Genomic DNA, 20593 nt, shown 5'->3' on the forward strand with positions numbered 1-20593 from the left:
TAGCGCATCCTATCTTTAAAAACAGTAATACAGTACATTCAATGAGTATAGGAATTTTTCAGCCATCTCTGAATTCAAGCCGTTAAATGTGCCAACAGTACGAGCCCTGTTCTTTTTGTTCTACGTGGTTTTGGGGGTAAACTGGTGATTAATCTCATGCTATTCAGATGCAGCCGTAATGCCTTTTAAAAAACTTTTTTTTCTCTCTTTCCTTTTTCACACTGCGTTTCTGACCATTAGTAACAACACAGCCGTCTCTGGTGGAGCTACGTGTTTACACCTCGCTGTGTGTTTTCTCTTTGGAAGGGCGAGACAGAACTGGGCCTTCTCACAGCTGGAAATGGAGGGGTGTGTGGGAGAGAGGGGGGGTGGGGGGGGTGTCTGATGCAGGCTCAGAGCTGGTAATGATGGCAGCTGTTCATTTAATGAGCGTCAAAAGCGAAGAAAAAAAAAAAAACGTAAGACAAGAAGAAAAAAAAAGGCGAGACGGACACTGGACAACCACCAGCCTCATCCACTCCTGTGCAAAGCTGTGTTGAAAAACAACATGGGTGTAATGATGCGTTTTTCCTCCACAAATTAAATTAAATGGTGACTCATATATTCCTATGTTTCATATCGCTGAGAATCAAGCCGGTTATTATGACGCCGCCGCCCCCCCCCCCCCCCCCCCGCGCAAATCTCAAGACTTCTTCCTGGAGTTTAATAGCTATCAAAAATAATACACTCCGTCAGAATATCATTTAAAAACAAAAAGACCATTCAAACATTGATCCCCTTCCAACGCACAACCCTTTTGATAGCCATTAAAAACGAGACACATTCAAGACAGTTTCCACTGAAGACAACAATTCACCAACATACCAAGATAGAGGCTTGCTACTCCTAATACTCAACCTGTCAAATGTATAATATATCCATCAGGACCCACGTCTGTACTGCTGTACGGGTCGGTCACACCGGTGAATCGCTCGGGGGGGGGGGGGGGGGTTTAAAATAAGACTCCACGTTTGCATAATTTAGCTTAAAATCACCATAAAGTGAGCTTTTAGAGTTAAAACGGACACTGGTCAACACACGACTTCATCCCGTTTGAATCACCTGGACCTCTGCGGGTTCACTGGCCTCGACGTCATAGCGAGTTTCCGTTGGAGTGTAAGTCAGTAATCACCATTGTACGTGTGGGCCAGAGAGCACTTGTTAGAGTAGACACTTAAAAGTCCCTGGATAGCACATCATCGCCGCCACCGTTAACACTGAAACTTGTTTATTTGCCTTAAAAAAAAAAAAAATCCACTCGGCATGAACCCGAGAGTAGAAGGCGGACCTGATCACTGGTTCTGAGCGAAGTAAATCTGCTGTAAGAAGGTCCACAACGGTTATAGAGGCCTAAATGTATTCCTGATCCGGGCTGGATTCACAAGTGAAGCTACGCGTAATGAGACAAATAAAATACTGTACAATGCTAGTTATGTTAATGGGTTTTATTGCTTTAAGAAACTATAGTTACCTTCAAGTGTCTACTAGGCCACTCAGAGTCCCACGGCCAATGATGGGGGTCGGAAACTTTGACATCTGAGCAAACCAATAGATGAGCACAAACAGTACAGTCAATATAAAAACAGCCGTTTAAAAGCATTTTGGTAAATTCATTCTCTGGAATCCGACTCAGTATGATTCTATATCATGATAACGGTTAAATAGCTCGAGACATAATGGGTCACAAATAACACGACCTGAACAGAAGCAGCGTATGAACAGGTGGAAATGCAACGGCCGAGCGTGCGAGGCGGGGTCCGGTTGGTCGTTTGAAGACGGGACGCCAAGAGCAAAACACACCGACCACCGGTTGGAGCTTCTACGTCGACGAGTGAGCACTGTGACTGATAATCTCTACTAAAAAAAAAAAAAAAGGTCCTTCTGCCAATTTCCCCCCCGTTAATTTCCTCAAAAATCAGGTTGTTTCCACCGCCCCCCCCCCTCCCTCCCTCCCTCCCCCCCTCCCTCCCTCCCTCCCTCCCTCCCTCCCTCCCCGCTGACAAAACTAAAAGGCATCAGACGAGTGAGCTCAGACTTAAAAAGCCACGCGCCGCCTGGCTTCAGGGTTTAAAACGATGGCAATAGAAAATATGTTAAGGTTGTGCAAATTTTGTTATCAAATGGCGCACCGTTACCACATTGCACACACACACACGTAGCAGATTTGGAGGGGTGGTCAACCCGGATCGTAAGCTTGGAGGGAGGAGGAGGGGAGGAGGGGGGGGGGGGGGCCTCTCATTTGCTCTGCGCGAAGGGCGGCGCGGCGCTGTTGGCGCCGGCAGCGGTGGCACTGACTGTGGAGAAGCCGGCGGGCGGCGCCGTGGAGCTGTGGCTCGGCTGAACGTCCTTCGGGATGCCGCTGTGGGAGGCCAACTGGTGGCCGAAGGCCGCGCTGAACTGCGGGAGCTGTTGCTTGGGCTGCGTGGAGGTCAGGAGGTCGTGCGCGGAGGATGGCAGCGAGGACGACGACGACGACGGGGCGGGCGACGTCGTTAAGCCCGCCGAGCCGCACTGGGGCATCGCCGAGAGCGCGGCCATGGGCTGCAGCGTCACAGAGTGCGTGGTGGCCGGGGGCGTCGTCAGGGAGGTGGATATGAGGTGACTCTCTGATCCCATGAGATTGCCAAACTGCGCGGGGTCCGGGAGGGTGAGGCTGCTCCACGAGGAGCGCGGGGGCCCGGGTAGCCCGCCGAGGGGGACCTCCAGCAGCAGGGGGGTGTCTGTCTGGAAGGAGCTGGCATGGGGGGAAGATATGTGGTCACTGTACGGGGACGCCACGTGCTCGCCGCTGTAGTGGCGGGGAGACGGCGCGGCCGCGTCCAACTTGGTCAGGGCGTGGGACGAGTGCGTCCGGGGAAACGTTCGCTCGGCGATGGCGGTCTGGGGGAGCAGGGAGGGGTTGGCGGGGGCCACCGAAGGAGAGGACGAAGTCAGGCCGGAGCACGACGTCTGGGGCCGGCTGGCGGGCTGCGGTGGCGGCGAGGGGGGAAAGTGACCCCCGCTGGACTGCAGCAAGTTGTCCTCCAGCTCGAGGCTGGCGAAGCTCCCGGCGGGGATGCGGCTGCTCAGCAGGTCCCCCATGCCGCCCGGCTGGACCGGACCCGGGAACACAGCCATGGCTCGGTGGTCCACTCCTTCAGAGGGGGCCAGGTCTCCCATGGAGGTCAGGCAAACCAAGGAGTCCGGGTAGGACCCCATGGCCTGCAGCGCACGCACCAGCTCCTCGGCTTCCTCCGTGGTAGGCAGCAAATCGCCATTCTTGCCTAAACACAAGCAGAATTGGACATTACAAATAGCAGGTGGAGAGGACTTTGCTTGCATACATGCGAAAGAACGAGCCTCGCGACAACCTTCAAACAAGTCGAAGACCTGAAGGTCATCAGGTAGCCTGGGTAACACGTCGGAGAAATCCTCCTGGTTCAGCTCGAGGTCATTTGGAATGTCTGCCATTTCATTGGTGATGTCGTCGGGGAGCTCCTCGGCACTCAGGTCCGGAGTTGACGGGCTCCTGGTGAGACCAAACAGGTTTAGTGAAGAAATGCAACACGCAGCGGGTTCCACAGGAGCCTGTGCACGAAGGCCTCCTCCACACCGGAGCTCGCCGCACTCAATTTTTAACTGTGCAGAGACGCAAGCGTTGCAGACCTGATGCTGGCCTGTGAGGGCATCGCTAGGCTTATGGATGGCATTCCCAGGTTCCCCTGCGGCAGCGCCGGAGGGATGGGTTTCTGAGGCCTCCGCGGCACTCTCCTCCTCTTCTTCTTGTGTTTTTTGGTGAGGGCCGGTGGTTTGGTCTTTTTGCGTGGCTTTCGCTGCTGCTGGTGGTGCTGCACTCGTCTGTTGCCATCCCCTCGCAGGAAGTTATCCTGCGTGGAATGCACGAGAGGGCCTCGAGTCATCCCAACATTATCCCATGCGAGGAGCAGTCTCATGCACTCATGGGACCATTAAAGTAAGCCGAAATATGCTCATTCAAATTCTTGTAGACTAAGAGGAGAAGATTAATACCGCTCTCTAGCCGTATTAACTGGGAGAAAAAAAAAACTGTTCCCTCTGTCCATTAAAAATTAAACTCACCATTTTTTTGGCATGCTCTTCGCAGAGTGGCGTCTGGTGCGTGATATCAAACACAGGGATGGAGCACTGCTGACCATCTGCAAATTTGGCTGTGCAACTGGCAAAGAGCTGCTGGGAACGATTCAATAGAATGTCTACGGAGAACAATAAAGGGAAATAAACTAGAAGAAAAGCATCATCGTGCTCCATCACAAAAAAAAGAAAAAGCAGTAGTGAAGCAAATACAGCTGGAAAGGATACGCTGAAAGCAGTGTCGAGTGAAGGGCAGAGCTCTGTTGTTGCAGGCCTGGCCCTTTGTGCTGCCGGTGCAGGTCCCTGCATCCAAGCTCTGCTGCCTTGCCGGAGCCGCACTGTGGGAACACACAAGAGCCGGGTCTGAGCCAACAGCAACAGCACTCCACCTCGGTTACGTTTCCGTTTGTTTCAAACCAGGCGACGCAAGCCGCACCGGCAGCAGGACAAACAAGTCAGTCGGTATTCAACATTGGCAGGTGTCGTTGGATTTGTGGCTTGCGAGATTAAAGAAACGAAAAAGGATCACCATGATGTTTGGGAGATTACCTTGAGGAGCTTCGAGAGGCGCCCCGTAACTCCTGGATCAGCTGGCCAGCACAGTCGGGGTTATTACTGGCAGCGTGCAGCAAGGCTTTGCGGAAGGCATACCGGTATCTCTTTTGGCGGATGCTCACCCGCTCCTGCCTGCACATGCGCTTGTATTTCTCCCGGAGGTACGAACAAAGCCTAAGTAGCCGCCTCCTCCTTGAGGAACCGCCGTCGTCCAACCTGTGGGCGAAACAGTCGATCGCAATCACAAGAAGCATCGAGGGCGAGTTTCACACTGCGAGGTTAGGTATTAGGATACTGACTCATTCTGTGGTCTCCAAGAGCTCTGGAAAGGAACAAAAGTCTCTGCCTCGTCTTCTTCGTCGTCATCATCCGCACTGTCTTCTGACCAGTCCAGTCCTGGAAGAGAACTTGTTAGAGAAGCGCATCCATCTCGGCAGGCTCAAGTCTCAATCGCTACACTGAGTGAATTTATATGCATGGAAAAACTGAGTGGTAAATGCATTTAAAAGTAGCACCTAGATGAGGAAAGAGGTCTCCGTGCTCCTGGTGCGTCTTCGCACAGAGCTGCACCAGATGTTTCAACCGGGCCAGGCAGCTGGCAGAAGGTGAGAAGGCAGCGGGACGCATGACAACCATGTGCCGGGTATTGTTTATGCCGATGTCCTTGCAACTGACAGGCAAGTGAGTAGCGGTGAAAGGCATTTTCCTGCTGAGTGAAGGCCCAGAGGGTTGCGCTGGACTGGGTGCTGCATTAGCGGGCATCCCTGGAGGCAGAAAGTTGACCGTCTGAGGTGGTGGTGGATTGCATAATAAACCCTGCTGCTGTCCTGGGAAGATGAAGGAAGCCACGCTGGAGTGCTGGGGCGGCTGGAGAAGACCTGACTGCTGTCGTGGGAGATGAGTGTTGAGAGGCAAGGAAGGGTGGACACGGGGGGCAGGCGAGGGACTAAAGTGCTCAGGGGGTGGCTGGAAGAGGTCCGTGTCATGGCAGAGATTCTGGTTGAGCACCAGCCGACTATGTAGTTTCTTCTTGATGGCTCTGCCCTTCCGAGCAGTACCCACCTCCTCCTCGTCTGTGTCATCCTCATAAAAGGCAAAAGGGTCCAGGAGTTCCTCATCAGGGAGGGGCAACAGGCGTGAACAGGGAGGAGATGGTGGAAGTTCATCTAGACCGTTGGGAGCTTTTAGTGCCAGAGAGGGCACAGTTATGTTGAGAGCCACTGACTCCAGGTGAGCCCGGGAACGCATTTCCTCCAAAACGTCATGCTTCTTCTTCCTTTCCTTCTTGGGGATGAAGCCCAGAACCTGCAGGTGGCTGTTACAGTATCTGGAAAACAAGTGCATGACCTCCAGATATGTCAATCGGCACAGCATAAAAGTACTAAATCATTTAGTAAAATATCTTATTTGAGACTGATCTGGTTATATGCTAAACAATTTGTGATAGAGCGAATGACCCTTTTTACATCATTAGCGTCATTTTATCTAGAAACAATTTAAATGATTATGCCGTTGTGTCTGCAGGGATCTATACATTACATGACATTTAGCTGACGCTTTTATCCAAAGCGACTTACATTGCATTGTAACCCATGCATTACATTTTTGCCTGGGGGGCAATTGGGTGTCTTGCTCAGGGACACTTCAACATAGCACATGGGGCAGCGGGGATTTGAGCTGACAACCTTGCGGTTCCACGCTACTCCATGCGCCACCATATACCAATCAAAGACTTTTTATTAAGTCTGTGTACTATAGTGTATAGTGTAGGCCAGGGCATCTCTGCAGCACAACAGTGTTTCATTTTAAATGGTATTTTGACCCACAGTTCAGCATTAACAAATATATTTAAATTCTTTACAACATCAACATAATTTCAATGAATTATCAGCCTCAGCCTTAGTAGAATATGCTACACGTGAACGTACACACCTGCGGTCCTCTGACTTGGGGATTGGGTTGGTACATCGCTGGCTGTTGTACTTTGCCACATATTCACACTGCTTGAAGGGGGCTGTCTTATCCTCCAGAACGTGCCGGATGCAGAAAGCGTAGCCATTTAGCCTGCGTTGCTTGCAGAGCTTCGGGCTGTACGAGCACAGCGGCTTATTGTCCACCTCTGAGAAGTGTATGTGTTTGCCTTCATACATCACGTGACTCTTGTTCTTGACAACATCAGCTGATTGGAAGAAGTCAGGGAAAACATCAGTGACATATTAAGGCAAACAATGCATGCACACGCATGGTTGAGAGGCACGGAAATAGTCACCTTCACAACAACAGGTGACAGTTTACCAAGCTCTCTGACCTGATATTATTGGTATTTAATTATAAATATTTAGGAGGCCCACATAACAATGCGATCTAATTTGCTACACTAGCATTTTTTTAGTCTTGTTGAAAATAAATTACACTTTATGACTTACAACTATTTCATAGTTGCATGATTATTTGACTGTATATTGTGTATAAACCAAATTCACATTCCATTACTTAGCTGTGAACATTTTAGTCCAGTCAAACTTTGAATACCGGTTGCAGCTACACATACTCTTTTTCAATGTCAAACTATCTTATAGAGAAACTGGTGGCAAAGAGAGAATAGGTTAATTATATCCAACAGTCTATTCAATTATCCTCCAAGCTAGCACTTAAGAGATAAGATGATGGGTGTATAACATTATCCTGCATGACAGCAGTCTGCTTGATTGAAGTTAAAAGGTCACCTGCTGTTGTGTATTCGTCGTTACAAAACTATTTGAACACTAGAATAACGCAATTAAAAAAGTAAAACAACAAAGTAAAAAATAAGCAACAAAGTGAAACAAGCTTTCACACAGGATGCTACGGGAATATCTCCATACACGCTGAAAGAGTATTTCAGCGCTATCTGACACGGCTTCAGTAGTAGCTTAGCTGCTACATTTAACTTGAATCCGTGTGTGTTTGAGTTCGTTGGAACAGCGGGTTAGGGGTTACGTTTCTGACAGCTGTGGTTAATGCTGTGCACACAATGACATTGTGGTTAAATACCATTTATGTCAGCTTCGGTTCACGCAACAACTTTAGAAACGGTGACTGACATTAGCTTGCGTACTCATCGGAGCCCGTGGACCTAGCTTGCCAACATTAGCATGAAGCCAATGGACAAATGTGAAACTTAACTCGATGAACTTGTAAGCAGATCTAACTGTTAAGTGTAGCATACATCCACTAGACATAACTAATTACTACATTCAGGCAGAAACTCATTTTATAACACAAAAGGACAATTAAAACCTGATAGTTAGCTAAGAAGCTATCAAAGCTAAAAACACAAATTAGTAGGCGGTAGCTAACCAGGAAACGGAAACATCAGCAGACCGAAACACTTATAAAAAGGTGTATTTTCAGTTTAGATTTATGAAGAAAAATGCAAGTGTAATCATAAATTACATTACATCGTGGTTAACAATCGTAATTTTTTCGGTTAATAAACATGGGAGATTTATAGCAAAATTCTTCCAAACAAAGGTTTTACATACGAGGCTTACGGCCTGTCCCCGAAGGCCTCCGTCATAATCGATACGAGTTACAGCCACTGTCGTTGCATAGCGTCAGATTAGCAGACTATGGAACTTAAAATCGTCAACATTGCATCACTTCTCAGATCCACGTAAGGCGCCGAGTCATTTTGGCCAGATAGCAAGTTATAAAATAAATGAGTCATTAATTAGAGGCCTATTAGCTTCGATGGCACAGCGGCCTCTAGTTGCCGGCTTGCCCGTTTGAAGTCAGTGCAAAACGGTACACTAAAAATCGAGACCGAGGCTGTCAAATATTTCGCTTACCTTGAATTGGTATGAGCTGTGTAAGGTATTCGCTCCAGATAGACGGCCGAAATGTCTAATAGATTCAGCTAGGCTTTTTCTGCATCGATATTCGAGATGGGATAATAACAGTGATCTTCATCGAGCTTTGTAGCTCTTGAAATACGGATGCATTTAAATATAGGCTATCCAGAGCAAATTACAAGCAGTAGGCAGGCTGCTGAGGATTTTTGTTAGATCCACAGCACACTCCTCACAGCACCACTACAGGCACTGCGAGGACATGACAACAATCCGCTCGACAACAACAACCTCTCCTACCATATTGGAAATTCAACTTCAAAACCCTACAATGTAAAAATGTCATTACTTTCTGTAAAATAGAGATGACAGTTTCGGGAAATGGGAGTTCCGTTTACATTTTTCACATTGAAAAACTATTTGGTGAACTTATATTGACTGAGGGGTTCTGCAAAGTGTTGCAGTGAGAATCCACCTGGACCACGGCTATGTCCTCCCTATGGATGAGTTGCAGCACTTCTGCTGCCACTATTGCTGCCGGCTGCTCACTGATGATGGACCACGTGCCACGCGTTGGTATCGAACCCCCACACACACACAAGAAAGTACCGTCTGTGGCACCAAAACGTACTTTTAAGAACTTTTGACATTTTTTTTTAATAGGAACGCACATTTAGACTGGGAGGCTTATTAAGCTTTCTATAGAAAAATGATTCATACACAAATACCAATACAATATACCTCCATTTTCCTATCGAAAAATATAATGTTAACACTTTTAATGGGGGGGACTTTAAAAGACAAGATACTGCATTTGATTGGAAACCTTTAGTTACACTTACTAAAAAGTCATAGGAGGTGAAAACAAACTTTTGGGAAAGCATAGTTGGAAATTTGGTAAATTAGCTTAAATATCCACTCTGCAGGTTAATAAAGTATGTTTTTATAATTTGCATAGATGATGAGGCACCAACTATAATAAAACTAAAAAAATAAACAATTCAAAAATGTGCAAATAGCTGAGTTGTGCGTATATAAATACAAACATTTTTTAAAGGATTGGATGGTTATCCATTGTCTTTTAGCATATGACTGGCTCGTCCACGGCTTGTGCTCCCTCCCTGACAGCTTTCACACACTTGGCCATTGTCTGGGAGGCTCTGCTTATCGGATCTGTGGGCAAATGACGAATTAGCTACAATATGAAACATTAGTATTGTTATTTTATTTCACTATGAAATTATATATATATGTATTCAAATGAAGGCGGTGACACATCACTGCTGTTTTTCCTGCAGGATTTTGGAATGAAAAACCACATGGATACTGTGTTTAGAGAGAGCAGTCCAAGACACCTAGTGACCCACCTGTCATATAGAAGTCCTTCACAGTGAGCTGTGGAGGGACTAAAGGTCCAGTAAGGCCAGTCTGGTCCACTGCCTGAGAGAGATAAATAAGTCAGTTATCCCCATTGGTATAAAGAAACGTGTGAACTAAGATATCGGGGGGAAAAAAACAAATACGCAGAAACTGAAGTAAAGCTTTACTGGTGCAGCTTCTGTAATCAACTCAACACATGGTGGGGGAAAGATAAGAGCTGACCTTAGACAGTTCAAAAGCCTGCTTAAAGTAGTTGGCCTCCTCGACATCATCATATCGCACCAGATTTGGGGAAACCTCTGCCATTCTGTCACGCACTTCATCAAGGGTCTCATATGGCAGAGGTACTCCAGCAAGCTTATGGACGGAGAAAATGAACAGCATTAAGTCATACCTCTTCTTATTCAATATAACAATGCCATTTTATTGTATTATATTTTTCACCTCAGATATTGCTCGGATGATCTTCCAGTCATCCCTCGCCATGCCCGGGGGAGTCACAGCCACTTTGGTCTGCTGGGCACGGCCCTCAGTGTTGACATAGGTGCTACATTTCTCAGTATACGCAGCTCCAGGAAGTATGATATCAGCCATTGATGCCCCAACATCGCCATGGTGACCTAGGAAGTTACGGTACAGAACATTTAAATCAAATGATCAATAAATGCAAATAAAAAATGTCTGCTGCTGTGCAATAAAACAGCTGACCTTGATAAATAACGAAGGTATCCTTAGGGAGGTCTTGGCGAGTAATGCAGCCAGCATCTGCTCCTAGTAGGAACAGCACTTTGGGCGGGTTCTTTCTGATCGCGTCCACACCTGGTTCGTATCCAAGATCAAGTGCAGCTACTTGACTGGCAACCCTGAAGACACAGGAAAAACCAAACCCCATATTACAGTAAATATCCCTTCGTGAACACTCCCAGTTACGGAAAGCTTTCCCCGTGATTTTCAAAGACTATGACCTGTGAAGCACATTGAGAACCTTCCAGGTTTTCTCAGCGCCACTGCTAACGCAAGCGCTCTGAGCAATGCTCGACACAGCCGCCATTATCGCAGCGCCGTCCTCTGTCTGCAGACAGCTGCTGCCGACCACAACAACAGGATGCTTGGCTTTGGCTAAGACCTGCAAGAGAAGAATAGAGGCCAAGGAACAAGGAAGAGACATTATAGTCCACTCATAGCATTCATTGCACTCCTGAGAGTGCGCACAGCGTTACCTGGGAGAACGGGTGTTTTCCTGACGCAATTTCTCGAAGAATTGAGGTGGACTCCCCAAGATGATCATATGTGTAACTGAGGTCCACTTCCTTCCCCAAAAGAGCCACTTGCAACTCATTGTGAAGCCAACTGAGTCAGAGACACCAAGAGCATATCAAAGAACGTGCATTATTATTCAACACATCTGCCATTCACTGGTAGGACACTGTAAGGACCACAAATACCTTTTTCTGATTCGTGCGTTGACAAGAGGGGCCTCGTAGCGTGGGTTTGTGCCAACCAGAAGCATCAGGTCGGCTTCTTCAATGCCAGCAATCCCAGTGTTTAGTAGATAGTTGGAACGCAAGTCACATCTAAAGGGGCCAAGGTAAAATCAGAAACGTAACTTCAGCTGCATCATATTTTTAGTTTGGCCCTTCCTGTGGTCTTACCCAGCTCCAGCTATTGGGAACACCTCTTCGGTGCAAAGGTTGTCACTATTCAAACGGTTCAGCAAATCTTTCAGGGAAATGAGAGCCTCCGCATCCACCAAGCCTCCGACAATGGCAGCAACAGCATTTCCTTCCACTCCTTGCAGCTGTCAAAGGAACAGATGTTACAGCCCAAGTAAAAATGACAAATTACGAACGATCAGACACGTTGGGCGCAGGTCATGACACACCGCTCCGGCCACTCGAGGGAGCACATCCTCCCAGGTTGTGGGAACCAACTCCCCGGACTGGTTTTTAACCATCGGCTGAGTGAGCCTCTGCCGCTTGAGTCCGTCATACGCAAACCTGTCGGGAGGAAAGCAAGGTAGAGCTCAGCAGTGATCCGAATACCAGAGATTATACTGTGGAATAAACCAAAAAAAAAGGAAAAGTACCTAGTTTTGTCCGAGATCCACTCCTCGTTAACGTCCTCATTAAGACGAGGCAGGATTCTCATCACCTCGCCCCCACGAGTGGTCACCACGATGTTGCTGCCCACGGCGTCCAGAACATCGATGGATTCGGTCTTCCTGCAGAGAAACCAAACAAAATACGTGAGAGCAAAGTCTAACCGTTGCCCCCCCCCCCCCAAAAGTTACTGAAAAGGTAGAGCACAATCCAAAAACCTTGTCTCCCAAGGGCGAGCAGTGAATGCATATGGTTTAGAGGTCAGGGCCCCCACAGGGCATATATCGATAACATTTCCAGACAGCTCTGACATGAACATCTTCTCCACATAGGTCCCGATCTGCAGGTCGTTCCCTCTGCCAGTGGTACCCAGGTCCTCCACACCTGCAATCTCACTGGCAAAGCTGTCGAAGCAAAACACTACTTATTTCCATGGACTTCATTACATCAACTTACTCTCGATATTGACGTGTGACTCACCGCACACAGCGAGTGCACTGAATGCAGCGAGTCATAATGGTTTTGATAAGGGGGCCGATGTTTTTGTCTTCCACAGCCCTTTTGCCCTCGGTGAAGCGGCTCCTGTCGCTGCCAAACTGCATGGACTGGTCCTTCAGACAAAATGGTATTCAGTTGTTTGAGTAAAGCTTGTGTTAGGAGAAAACAATCAGTTTTGCTCAAAGCCTATACGAACTGATCCACTGTTTACTTGTGGTGATTATCTTTACCTGTAGATCACATTCCCCCCCCTGATCACAGATGGGACAATCTAACGGGTGGTTAGCCAGTAGGAACTCCATGACACCCTCTCTGTTAAAATTAAACAGGAGTTTTTTGTACAACTATTTCAGTTTACTTTCATACAAATACTTTTTTTTTCTTATGCCAGTTGGGAGATATGTGGGTTATCATATCACTTTGGGTTAAAATGGTCTACAAATAACTTGGGAGAATTACCAAGCAATATTATTTCCAACCAAACAAATATATAATACTCTCCGAGAACCACAGAGGATACAATTTCCTTCTTCAGAGTTTGATCCTACCTTGCCTTTCTTGTTTTCTCAGAGTTGGTTAGAATGTTCCAGCCCTTCATCACTGGCATCGCACAGGCTGCCACCGGCTGCAAGATGAATGCAAGATTATCATGGATTATTTCAAGTTGTGTATGGTAAGTAAGTACATCTTGCTGGCTGCCAAAATAGGAACAGAAACACACACAACCTTCAGCATACCTTAGCAACTTTCTCAATCTCCACAAGACACATGCGACAGTTTCCTGCAACAGACAAGCGCTCGTGGTAGCAGAAGCGAGGGATCTGCATCCCCACCTTCTCACAGGCCTATGACCAAATGGAGACGCAGTGTTAAATGTGATATTGACTCGATAGGTCAACAAATTAGCCAACAACTTAGCCATTTATCTCAGGTGACTGTATGCGTGAATTCAGTCACGGGACCACAGTAATGCATGTTACCTGCAACACAGTTGTCCCCGGCTCCACCAGGATGGGGTCCCCATCCACGAACACCTCCATGAGGTTGCTGGCGGCTGCTGCTGCTGCTGCTCCAGACAGAAAAGATTTAGAAACATCCTTTCGTGTACATCTTCACTGTTCATTTCACCAAAGAACCCAATAATTAAACAATAATAATAATAATAATAATTGATCCCAATATAAACACAACATAATACAATGAATCCTCGGTATTATTAAATGATGGCCAATGGGTACTATTGGCTAAGCTGAGTCAGTAACAGCCTGACACCAGATGTGCTTTCTGGTAAATCTGTAATCCTGCCTATAATCCATCGGTGGAGCTAAAGTGACAAGGCTTCCGGTGCTCGAAGACAACCTGAGTGTTGTGTTGAGATACAACACACACGTGCGTGCGTGCGTGTGCGTGTGTGTGCGTGTGATCGATGAATCCGGAAGACAAAGTGCCATTTTTTTTTTCTTACCTTTGTTTGCCCTTCCTCTGACGATGGCTGCAGGAAACATGCTGCGGCTCGCGACAGGCAAACGAAACATGCTGGAAAAGAGTCAACGTCACGTGAGACGCTCCAAAAACTGGTGCGTCACAGCCAGCCGCAAAGCATCCTCGCGACCAGCTAGCGAAACAACAGCAGAATGAAACTAGCCGACGTCAGTCACCGCGGAGCAGCTAAAGTGCGACGCTACGTTTTAAATAAAACAAAACAACAAAACCAAAAAAAAAAAACACGTCTTAGTGACACCCTACTGACCGGTTCATCGTGCCCGTTGGAAATACCTCGGACACGTCATATTACGTCAGATGTAACGGTCGCTCGTTTATAGCGCGTTCTGATGGTGGCGTTAGTGTCAGCTACTCAAAAAACAAGCTAACGCGAAGTCAGACACGGCAAGTCAGTCCGTCCCGGTTATTCTAGCTACTTCTGTACGACCTATTTACGGTTCCCGGCGATCTGTCGCTTACCTGGCCGGTGTTTTTTTTTGGAGGGGGGGGGGGGGAGACTCTCCTGCGACGCAGATGGAGCTCTGCACGAGTTATTGTGCTGCGTCACGCTTTAAGTAATCCTGCAGAGGCTATAATGATCCGAAGGTCTAGCGTTACTTCTCTGTCACTAAGCTGCTGCTCGCAGTGCCCGTGTGTTCATCACTGGCTTTGACGGTGGACACTGGACCGTCTCTTTAAAGACAATGAGACAATCTCAAGTGGCAGCCAAAGCAGTTTTTTCTTCTTCTTCTTTTTTTGCATTGATATTCAATCGAGGTTGTTATCTAATTCATTGTGTCATCCTTTGATGAAACGGTTTATTTAAAAAGGATAGGGGGGGGGGGGGCGGTTTAAAACTTGTGGAGTGATGTGATGCTCATTGTAGTTGTGAAAGCCACACTTGTTGTACAGTTATTCCAGGAATTCCCATCTGCAATCTTCTAGTTACAGACAGGACTTCAAGCCATATGTTCTTTCATACCGACAGGCATGTCACCCTCACAAATTGGACTTCACCAGACAGAAAGGAACAGGAAATGGCTGAGAATACTCAGGAAACGCTCAGGAAATGAGAGGAAATTCACATCTTGATTGTGGATGTTTACTTAAAATGTTCAAATCTACACTGTGTCTAGACATAAATCAATGTCAAGAAAGTATGCAAAGTTATCTGCTTTTTATTTGAAATATATTATAATAATACATTTATACAATTCCTAATTAGTTTAAAAAACAGCTCACTTAGAATACAATTATAATACATATAAAATATAAAACTGTATAAAAACATACTAATGTTGACTAACAAAGGTTTTATATACCATTTCTTAAATCTAATCAAAGATGCCTTGCATCCAGAGTACAACAACAAATTCAGTATTTTCATTTGATATAACACTGCAACTAATGATTATTGTCATATTAATAACTCATTTAGTTTTGGTCTATAAAATCACAGAAAATATATTTTTTTAAAAGACAAGAGCCCATGATGACCACTTCCAAAAATATTACAAAATGTATGATCATAAAAGATAAATACGTTCCGGAAGAATTTTATCTATTTAAAGTATCAAATCATTCTCACATAGCTGATTATTTGTCTTTTTCTTTTTTCTTCCTTCATTGCAAATCATTAGATTCATGCAGATGAAACATTTTTTATCCACAGTTTAGCTCAGCTTTTCATTTCAGAGTTTGATTATGCACAACTGTGTCCAAATGAAACCACCAAGGAAAATTGTAACACTCTAGCTGGAAAGAACCGCTATGCTACTCCTCCACATTTACTGTGAATGAATGAATTCCCTTTTTTTTCAAGGACAACTGCAGCCTGTGGATGGTTGCAATCATAGAGTTGACGACTCCACCGCCTCCTCTGGGGCGCTCTCCATGTGAACATCTGGCACCGACTCCATCTCGGTGGCAGAGATAGACTGGCTCAGCTCTCTCAACGAACTCTTAGTTATATTCAGGCATGCACGCTTCAGGATATGACGCACCTTTTTGCCCAGGAGCATATACAGCAGGGGGTTAATGCAGCTGTTAAAAAAGCCTAAACTGGTGGCGAGAGGAAAGCCGGCTTTTAGAATGTTGTGTAAGTAAACCGGAGAATACACGGATAACTCCATCAAGCAAAAAGTATGGAACGGAGCCCAGCACAAAAAGAAGGCCAGAATTACCGCAAAGACTGTTCTGGAGAAGCTTGAAAGCCGAACCAAGCTGCCAGATTTATTCACTTTGATTGTCAGAAGTATACCAGTCACACATATGGCCGTGAAAGGCAGCACGAAGCCCACAGTGGTGCGCATGGCCACCATCATGATGTGTTTCAGTGCCGCTGACTCTCGACTGTGTGTGTAAAAGTTGTTAAAGCACACCACCTTGTCGTGTAGGCGCATGGTGTCGCGAAAAATCAGCGCGGGACAGCTCATGGCGGCGGCCAGCCCCCATATGCAACCGCACACCACCCAGGCCCTCTCCATCGTGCGGTACTTCTGAGACCAGTTGAGGTGGACCAGAGACACGTATCTGTCCACGCTGAGCACTGTGAGGAAGAGCACGCTGGCGTACATGTTCATCACGGACACAAATGAGTTGAGCTTGCACATGACCACGCCGAAGTCCCAGTGGAAGTCCTTCAGGATGTAATTGATGTAGAAGGGGAGAAAGAGCACAAAGACAAAGTCTGCCATGGCCAGATTGAGCAGCCAAACACTGTTGACTGTCTTTTTGCTTTTGAAAGCCGTCACCCAAATAACAGTCCCGTTGCCAACCAAACCCAGCACAAAGGAAACGATGTAGATGACCACTGAGATGATGTGCATCGTTTCCGTCTGCCTGTGATCTACTTTAAGTTCTTCCAGGTCTCCGTACTCCAGGTAGTCTTCATAGGTGTAGTTCCCGTAGTCCTCGCCAGAGTCTTCCATCGTGGCAGGGCCGTAATCGCTGCGGGGCGGTAAAGCTTGTGATTAGATGCATTCCTTTCAAGATAATCCGTAAACACAACAATTCAGAACATTTCCGTCCAGCATAACCGACGTACACAACACACTGTCTCACCTCGCACACTCTGTGATTATGCTCGTCTGTTTCCCCCCCAGAAGGATGCAGTGGTCTGTCCTGTCCCTCTTCCTGATCCTCTGGTTCGTGTGTTGAAGTTAGGACCGGGTGTGTCCTGAGTAACCCTGCAACAGAATGTCAACATCAGCTCAGATCAACAGTGTGCAAAGTGAGATGCCCCGTAGATGAGGCATAATTGTGTGATTCATCGGCGTTGTTATATGGAAAAACAGGCAATGCTGTATTGTTATGCAATTTTTATTTCCTTATTCACCTTTCGTTGTTACCAAACCAGCCAATGAAATGTGTTTTCACCACATCACCAACATTTGTATCTTTATTAAGGCTTTTTTAAGTCAAGCCAGATTTAAAACAAGTTATTACTTTGTGGTAAGAGGTGAATTTTGTTTAACTTGTGGTTATATCAACCTTGTTACTGTTTTTAATGTAAATCATAGACAGCCTATTGATAAAACTTTAAGAAAAAAGTTAAAGTGAACAGAACAAACTCAAGATTAAAGTGTGATTATATATCTCTTTGAAAAGAGTACCAACAGACCAAAGATAAACCATGCCAAATCAGTGCAATCACTCAACAAAATAGAAGTATACATACTATACTAAAAAGCAATCATTAATGTGACAGTTAACTGTATAAAAACACATAAATGCAAAGACTACTAGACGGACCAAAAATCCAGAATCAACGCATTCAAAGAAGTAGAACATGCCTTTGAGAACAAGGGGTTCCTTTATCAAGAAAAATGTAAATTTAATAGCACGATGAGAGGGAAAGGCATCACGGTAAAAGTGCCACATACACACCTTGTGTAACCCTGGCGGGATAAACGGGCGCGTTGCCGTCCGGCTGATCTGAAGACAGCGGCTCGCTCACCTCACAGCGCAGCGCTCCTCGCTCGTGATTCCGATCAAGGCACCGACAGCTCCCCGGTGGGCTGGGAGGAGGAGGGGGGGGAGGAGGCGGCGGCGGCACGGGACCGTTAACGCTTAGCCGTTTTTTGTTTTTTTTTGCTGAGCCTCGGTCGTCGGTAACTTCCCCGCTCGGCCGCCACACTCTTTCTGTGTGGCATGTGCAGTCTTTCCGTGAGTCCATCCAAACTCCTGCCTCGCCGCCGGGAGGAGACCCGCAGTGGGGCGCGCCCCGCCTGACGCGTCAAACGCGGAGCGCCGGATTGAGGGGGGGGGGGGGGGGGGGGGGAGAAGAAAAGTTTCTGGCCTCACGCACCGCACCGAGGAATGCTTTCATTCTCCGGCTGATTTTCATAACAGCAGCAGAAAGCATATGGTGTTAATCCGGAGCGACCTTCTCTCCCCAAGTGCACAGCTTGCTTTTGTCGGTGTCAAGTCGAACAGAGCAGTGAAGGCTTCATACATAACATTGACTCTACAAAAAGTGGATTATACAATGATTACAGTGGTTTCCATAGAGCTCGGGGACTTGTGAGAGGTTAACGATCCGAATCGATAGCATCAAGTTTACAATCAAACTCCAAACCAGCTTAGTCTTTTTTTATTTTATTATTTTTTCATTGAAGCCTCAAACCGAGCAGAAATAACTATGATGACATCAGCAGGGGTTATTTTAGTCAGACGAATGCACTCCGAGATCCACATAAGACAAACTGTTTTCACAGGCTCAGCAGCACACGTTAACCAATGTGTAAATGCCTGTTTCAAGGGAATGGAGCATTTACTAATTAGTGTTCTTAAGTCTAAATCCATCCAAAGTACTCTACTTTTATTCATTCATTAGTTTTATTCTTAGCTTCGGACTTCTTTATTACATCTCAGAGGGAAATAGCTTACTTCCTTAACCGCTATACTTTTTGCACACTTCCTGTCCAGTAAAAACCATGCCAAATGTGCTAATTTTATCCAAAAAAAATCAAAAAAATCTAGCAAGTATTTATCATTCATCTAAGCATATGAACATTAACGTGCCTTGAATCCCCTTCATAACACGGCTGGGGATCCATTTCAAAACATACAACTCAATTCAGGGATGTTACAGACCTTCTGTGGCATGATTGATGGAGGCAAATACATTATTTATTTTAGCTTCCTTTGATGTTTTTACCCTTTATATTTTGAATATAAAGTAATGCCCGTTCACCTCATTACAAATACCTTCAACTGTTTACATTTATCACTAAATTATGCAGAGGAGTTGTCTACTGTTACAATAAATCAAGTTGTCAAAACTCAGAGAGACTTCATTTAGACTCGGCTGCTTACTCGTCCCTTTTTGTTTCATCCAACGACCGTGTCTGGGTTGCCTCAAAATCCAGTGACCCAAAATGACCAACTCATCCCGTGGACCAATCAGCCCTGAGGGAGAATCCGTCAAATCCTCCAAGAGCCCTATGTCTGACATCTGCATAGCCCCCCAAAAAAAGTAATGTCATGCACTTATAGTTCACGGAGCATGTCATGCAGGCTTTTTGGAAGGTTTTCTGCTATTTCTGAAAGAGACTATAGGGCTCAACAGAGCCGGGGCCCCCCCTTGACGGACTCTTCACACTCCATACATACATACATACACTTTGTCACTTTCTGTTGGTTGGTGCACTTTATTTTTTATTTTTAACTTAACCAACCCAAAGCTTTAGATTACTAACCCATATCATTATATTCTATTATTCCTGCACTATGTTGTCTGTTGTCCATTGTCGTACTGTCTGCTTTCATGCACCAACCGCCAAGTCAAATTCCTTGCATATCTGACATATTATGGCATTAAATGTTTCCCCGATTCCTGATTCAAATTCAATCTACCCACTGGGACAATTCACGGTGGTGAATGCAGAGCATCAACATCGCAGCCAACAACCATTCGCTCAAGATATAACGGAGTATTTATGAGGTGTGCGTTAAAATCAGGACTTCTCTGTGCTTTGTTGGTTTGTTTGTAGTGCACGTGAGTCCTTGTGTGTGTGTCGCTGCTCAGCATGACGCTCATTCCTGACCCACACGCGTCACTGGAAAGCGTAATGGCAAAGCTGCAGTTCCCGCTCTGGTTAACCTTGTTAGCCATGTCAGCACTATCGGTGTTGTTAGCTACCATGGTTGGTAGCTAACAATGCTAACAACACCTAAGAGCCGCGTTGAGGTAATCTCTCAACTCGCTTGCATGTTCTGAATTTTGAATTTAGCTTCTTTAATGCAGCAGTCAACATCCTCCTCGTCTCAACAAACTAGTGCCGAATGCACAAATGTCACGTTTCATTTCGCATTTCTTTGCAGTCACTAAGCAATCCCCACCCACGTGGTGGAGACTCATTAAAAATGAATGCCACCTAAGTTACAATCACGTGGGTTTCTACATCTTTTTTTTGTTTGTATTTTCTGTCATTTTCATAACACACACACACTTTGTTTTCACGTGCGAGCGGGTCATTTCCTGTTTCCTCTCCGCCTGATGGTGTGTCGGTTGTCGAGGTCACCTGCGCGGGCTCCCTGTGGTCCGGGAGGGGAGGACGGAGGACGGAGGAGGGAGGACGGAGGACATCTCCCTGCTCACCGAGGAGGAGCCTGCGG

At 46.2% G+C, this 20593-nt stretch overlaps 3 protein-coding genes across 5 annotated transcripts; all 3 read right to left on the reverse strand.

The window, feature by feature from the left end:
* Positions 1 to 2038: 2038 nt before the first annotated feature.
* ino80da (INO80 complex subunit Da) lies at positions 2039 to 9016 on the reverse strand. 2 transcript variants are annotated; one of them, XM_037489491.2, is made up of 10 exons: positions 8514 to 9016; positions 6616 to 6862; positions 5199 to 6010; positions 4983 to 5079; positions 4678 to 4899; positions 4357 to 4466; positions 4117 to 4250; positions 3685 to 3905; positions 3390 to 3547; positions 2039 to 3302 (listed from the first exon to the last, which is right to left on the reverse strand). In XM_037489491.2, the coding sequence occupies exons 2-10, from the start codon at positions 6831 to 6833 to the stop codon at positions 2275 to 2277; spliced, it is 3000 nt and encodes a 999-aa protein (XP_037345388.2). In that variant the 5' UTR covers positions 6834 to 6862; positions 8514 to 9016; the 3' UTR covers positions 2039 to 2274. The 2 variants fall into 2 exon arrangements, with proteins under 2 accessions (XP_037345388.2, XP_062420928.1); XM_062564944.1 differs by having other exon boundaries at positions 2039 to 3547.
* Positions 9017 to 9141: 125 nt separating this feature from the next.
* Positions 9142 to 14429, reverse strand: LOC119229263 (NADH-ubiquinone oxidoreductase 75 kDa subunit, mitochondrial-like). Its single transcript, XM_062564945.1, has 18 exons — positions 13956 to 14429; positions 13471 to 13559; positions 13228 to 13335; positions 13039 to 13115; positions 12721 to 12802; positions 12473 to 12603; positions 12211 to 12396; positions 11980 to 12114; positions 11776 to 11890; positions 11546 to 11691; positions 11339 to 11467; positions 11114 to 11243; positions 10859 to 11019; positions 10602 to 10756; positions 10338 to 10513; positions 10116 to 10250; positions 9881 to 9953; positions 9142 to 9686 (listed from the first exon to the last, which is right to left on the reverse strand). Exons 1-18 carry the CDS (start codon positions 14023 to 14025, stop codon positions 9595 to 9597), a joined length of 2190 nt encoding a protein of 729 aa, XP_062420929.1. The 5' UTR covers positions 14026 to 14429; the 3' UTR covers positions 9142 to 9594.
* Positions 14430 to 14803: 374 nt separating this feature from the next.
* Positions 14804 to 18029, reverse strand: cmklr2 (chemerin chemokine-like receptor 2). Of its 2 annotated transcripts, none has more exons than XM_062564947.1 (3): positions 17931 to 18029; positions 17036 to 17160; positions 14804 to 16921 (listed from the first exon to the last, which is right to left on the reverse strand). In XM_062564947.1, the coding sequence occupies exon 3, from the start codon at positions 16900 to 16902 to the stop codon at positions 15823 to 15825; it is 1080 nt and encodes a 359-aa protein (XP_062420931.1). In that variant the 5' UTR covers positions 16903 to 16921; positions 17036 to 17160; positions 17931 to 18029; the 3' UTR covers positions 14804 to 15822. The 2 variants fall into 2 exon arrangements, with proteins under 2 accessions (XP_062420931.1, XP_062420930.1); XM_062564946.1 differs by having other exon boundaries at positions 17861 to 18022.
* Between the last annotated feature and the right edge of the window lie 2564 nt (positions 18030 to 20593).

This window comes from Pungitius pungitius, chromosome 10, assembly GCF_949316345.1.
Source record: "Pungitius pungitius chromosome 10, fPunPun2.1, whole genome shotgun sequence".
In the NCBI taxonomy this organism is placed as follows: Eukaryota; Metazoa; Chordata; class Actinopteri; order Perciformes; family Gasterosteidae; genus Pungitius; species Pungitius pungitius.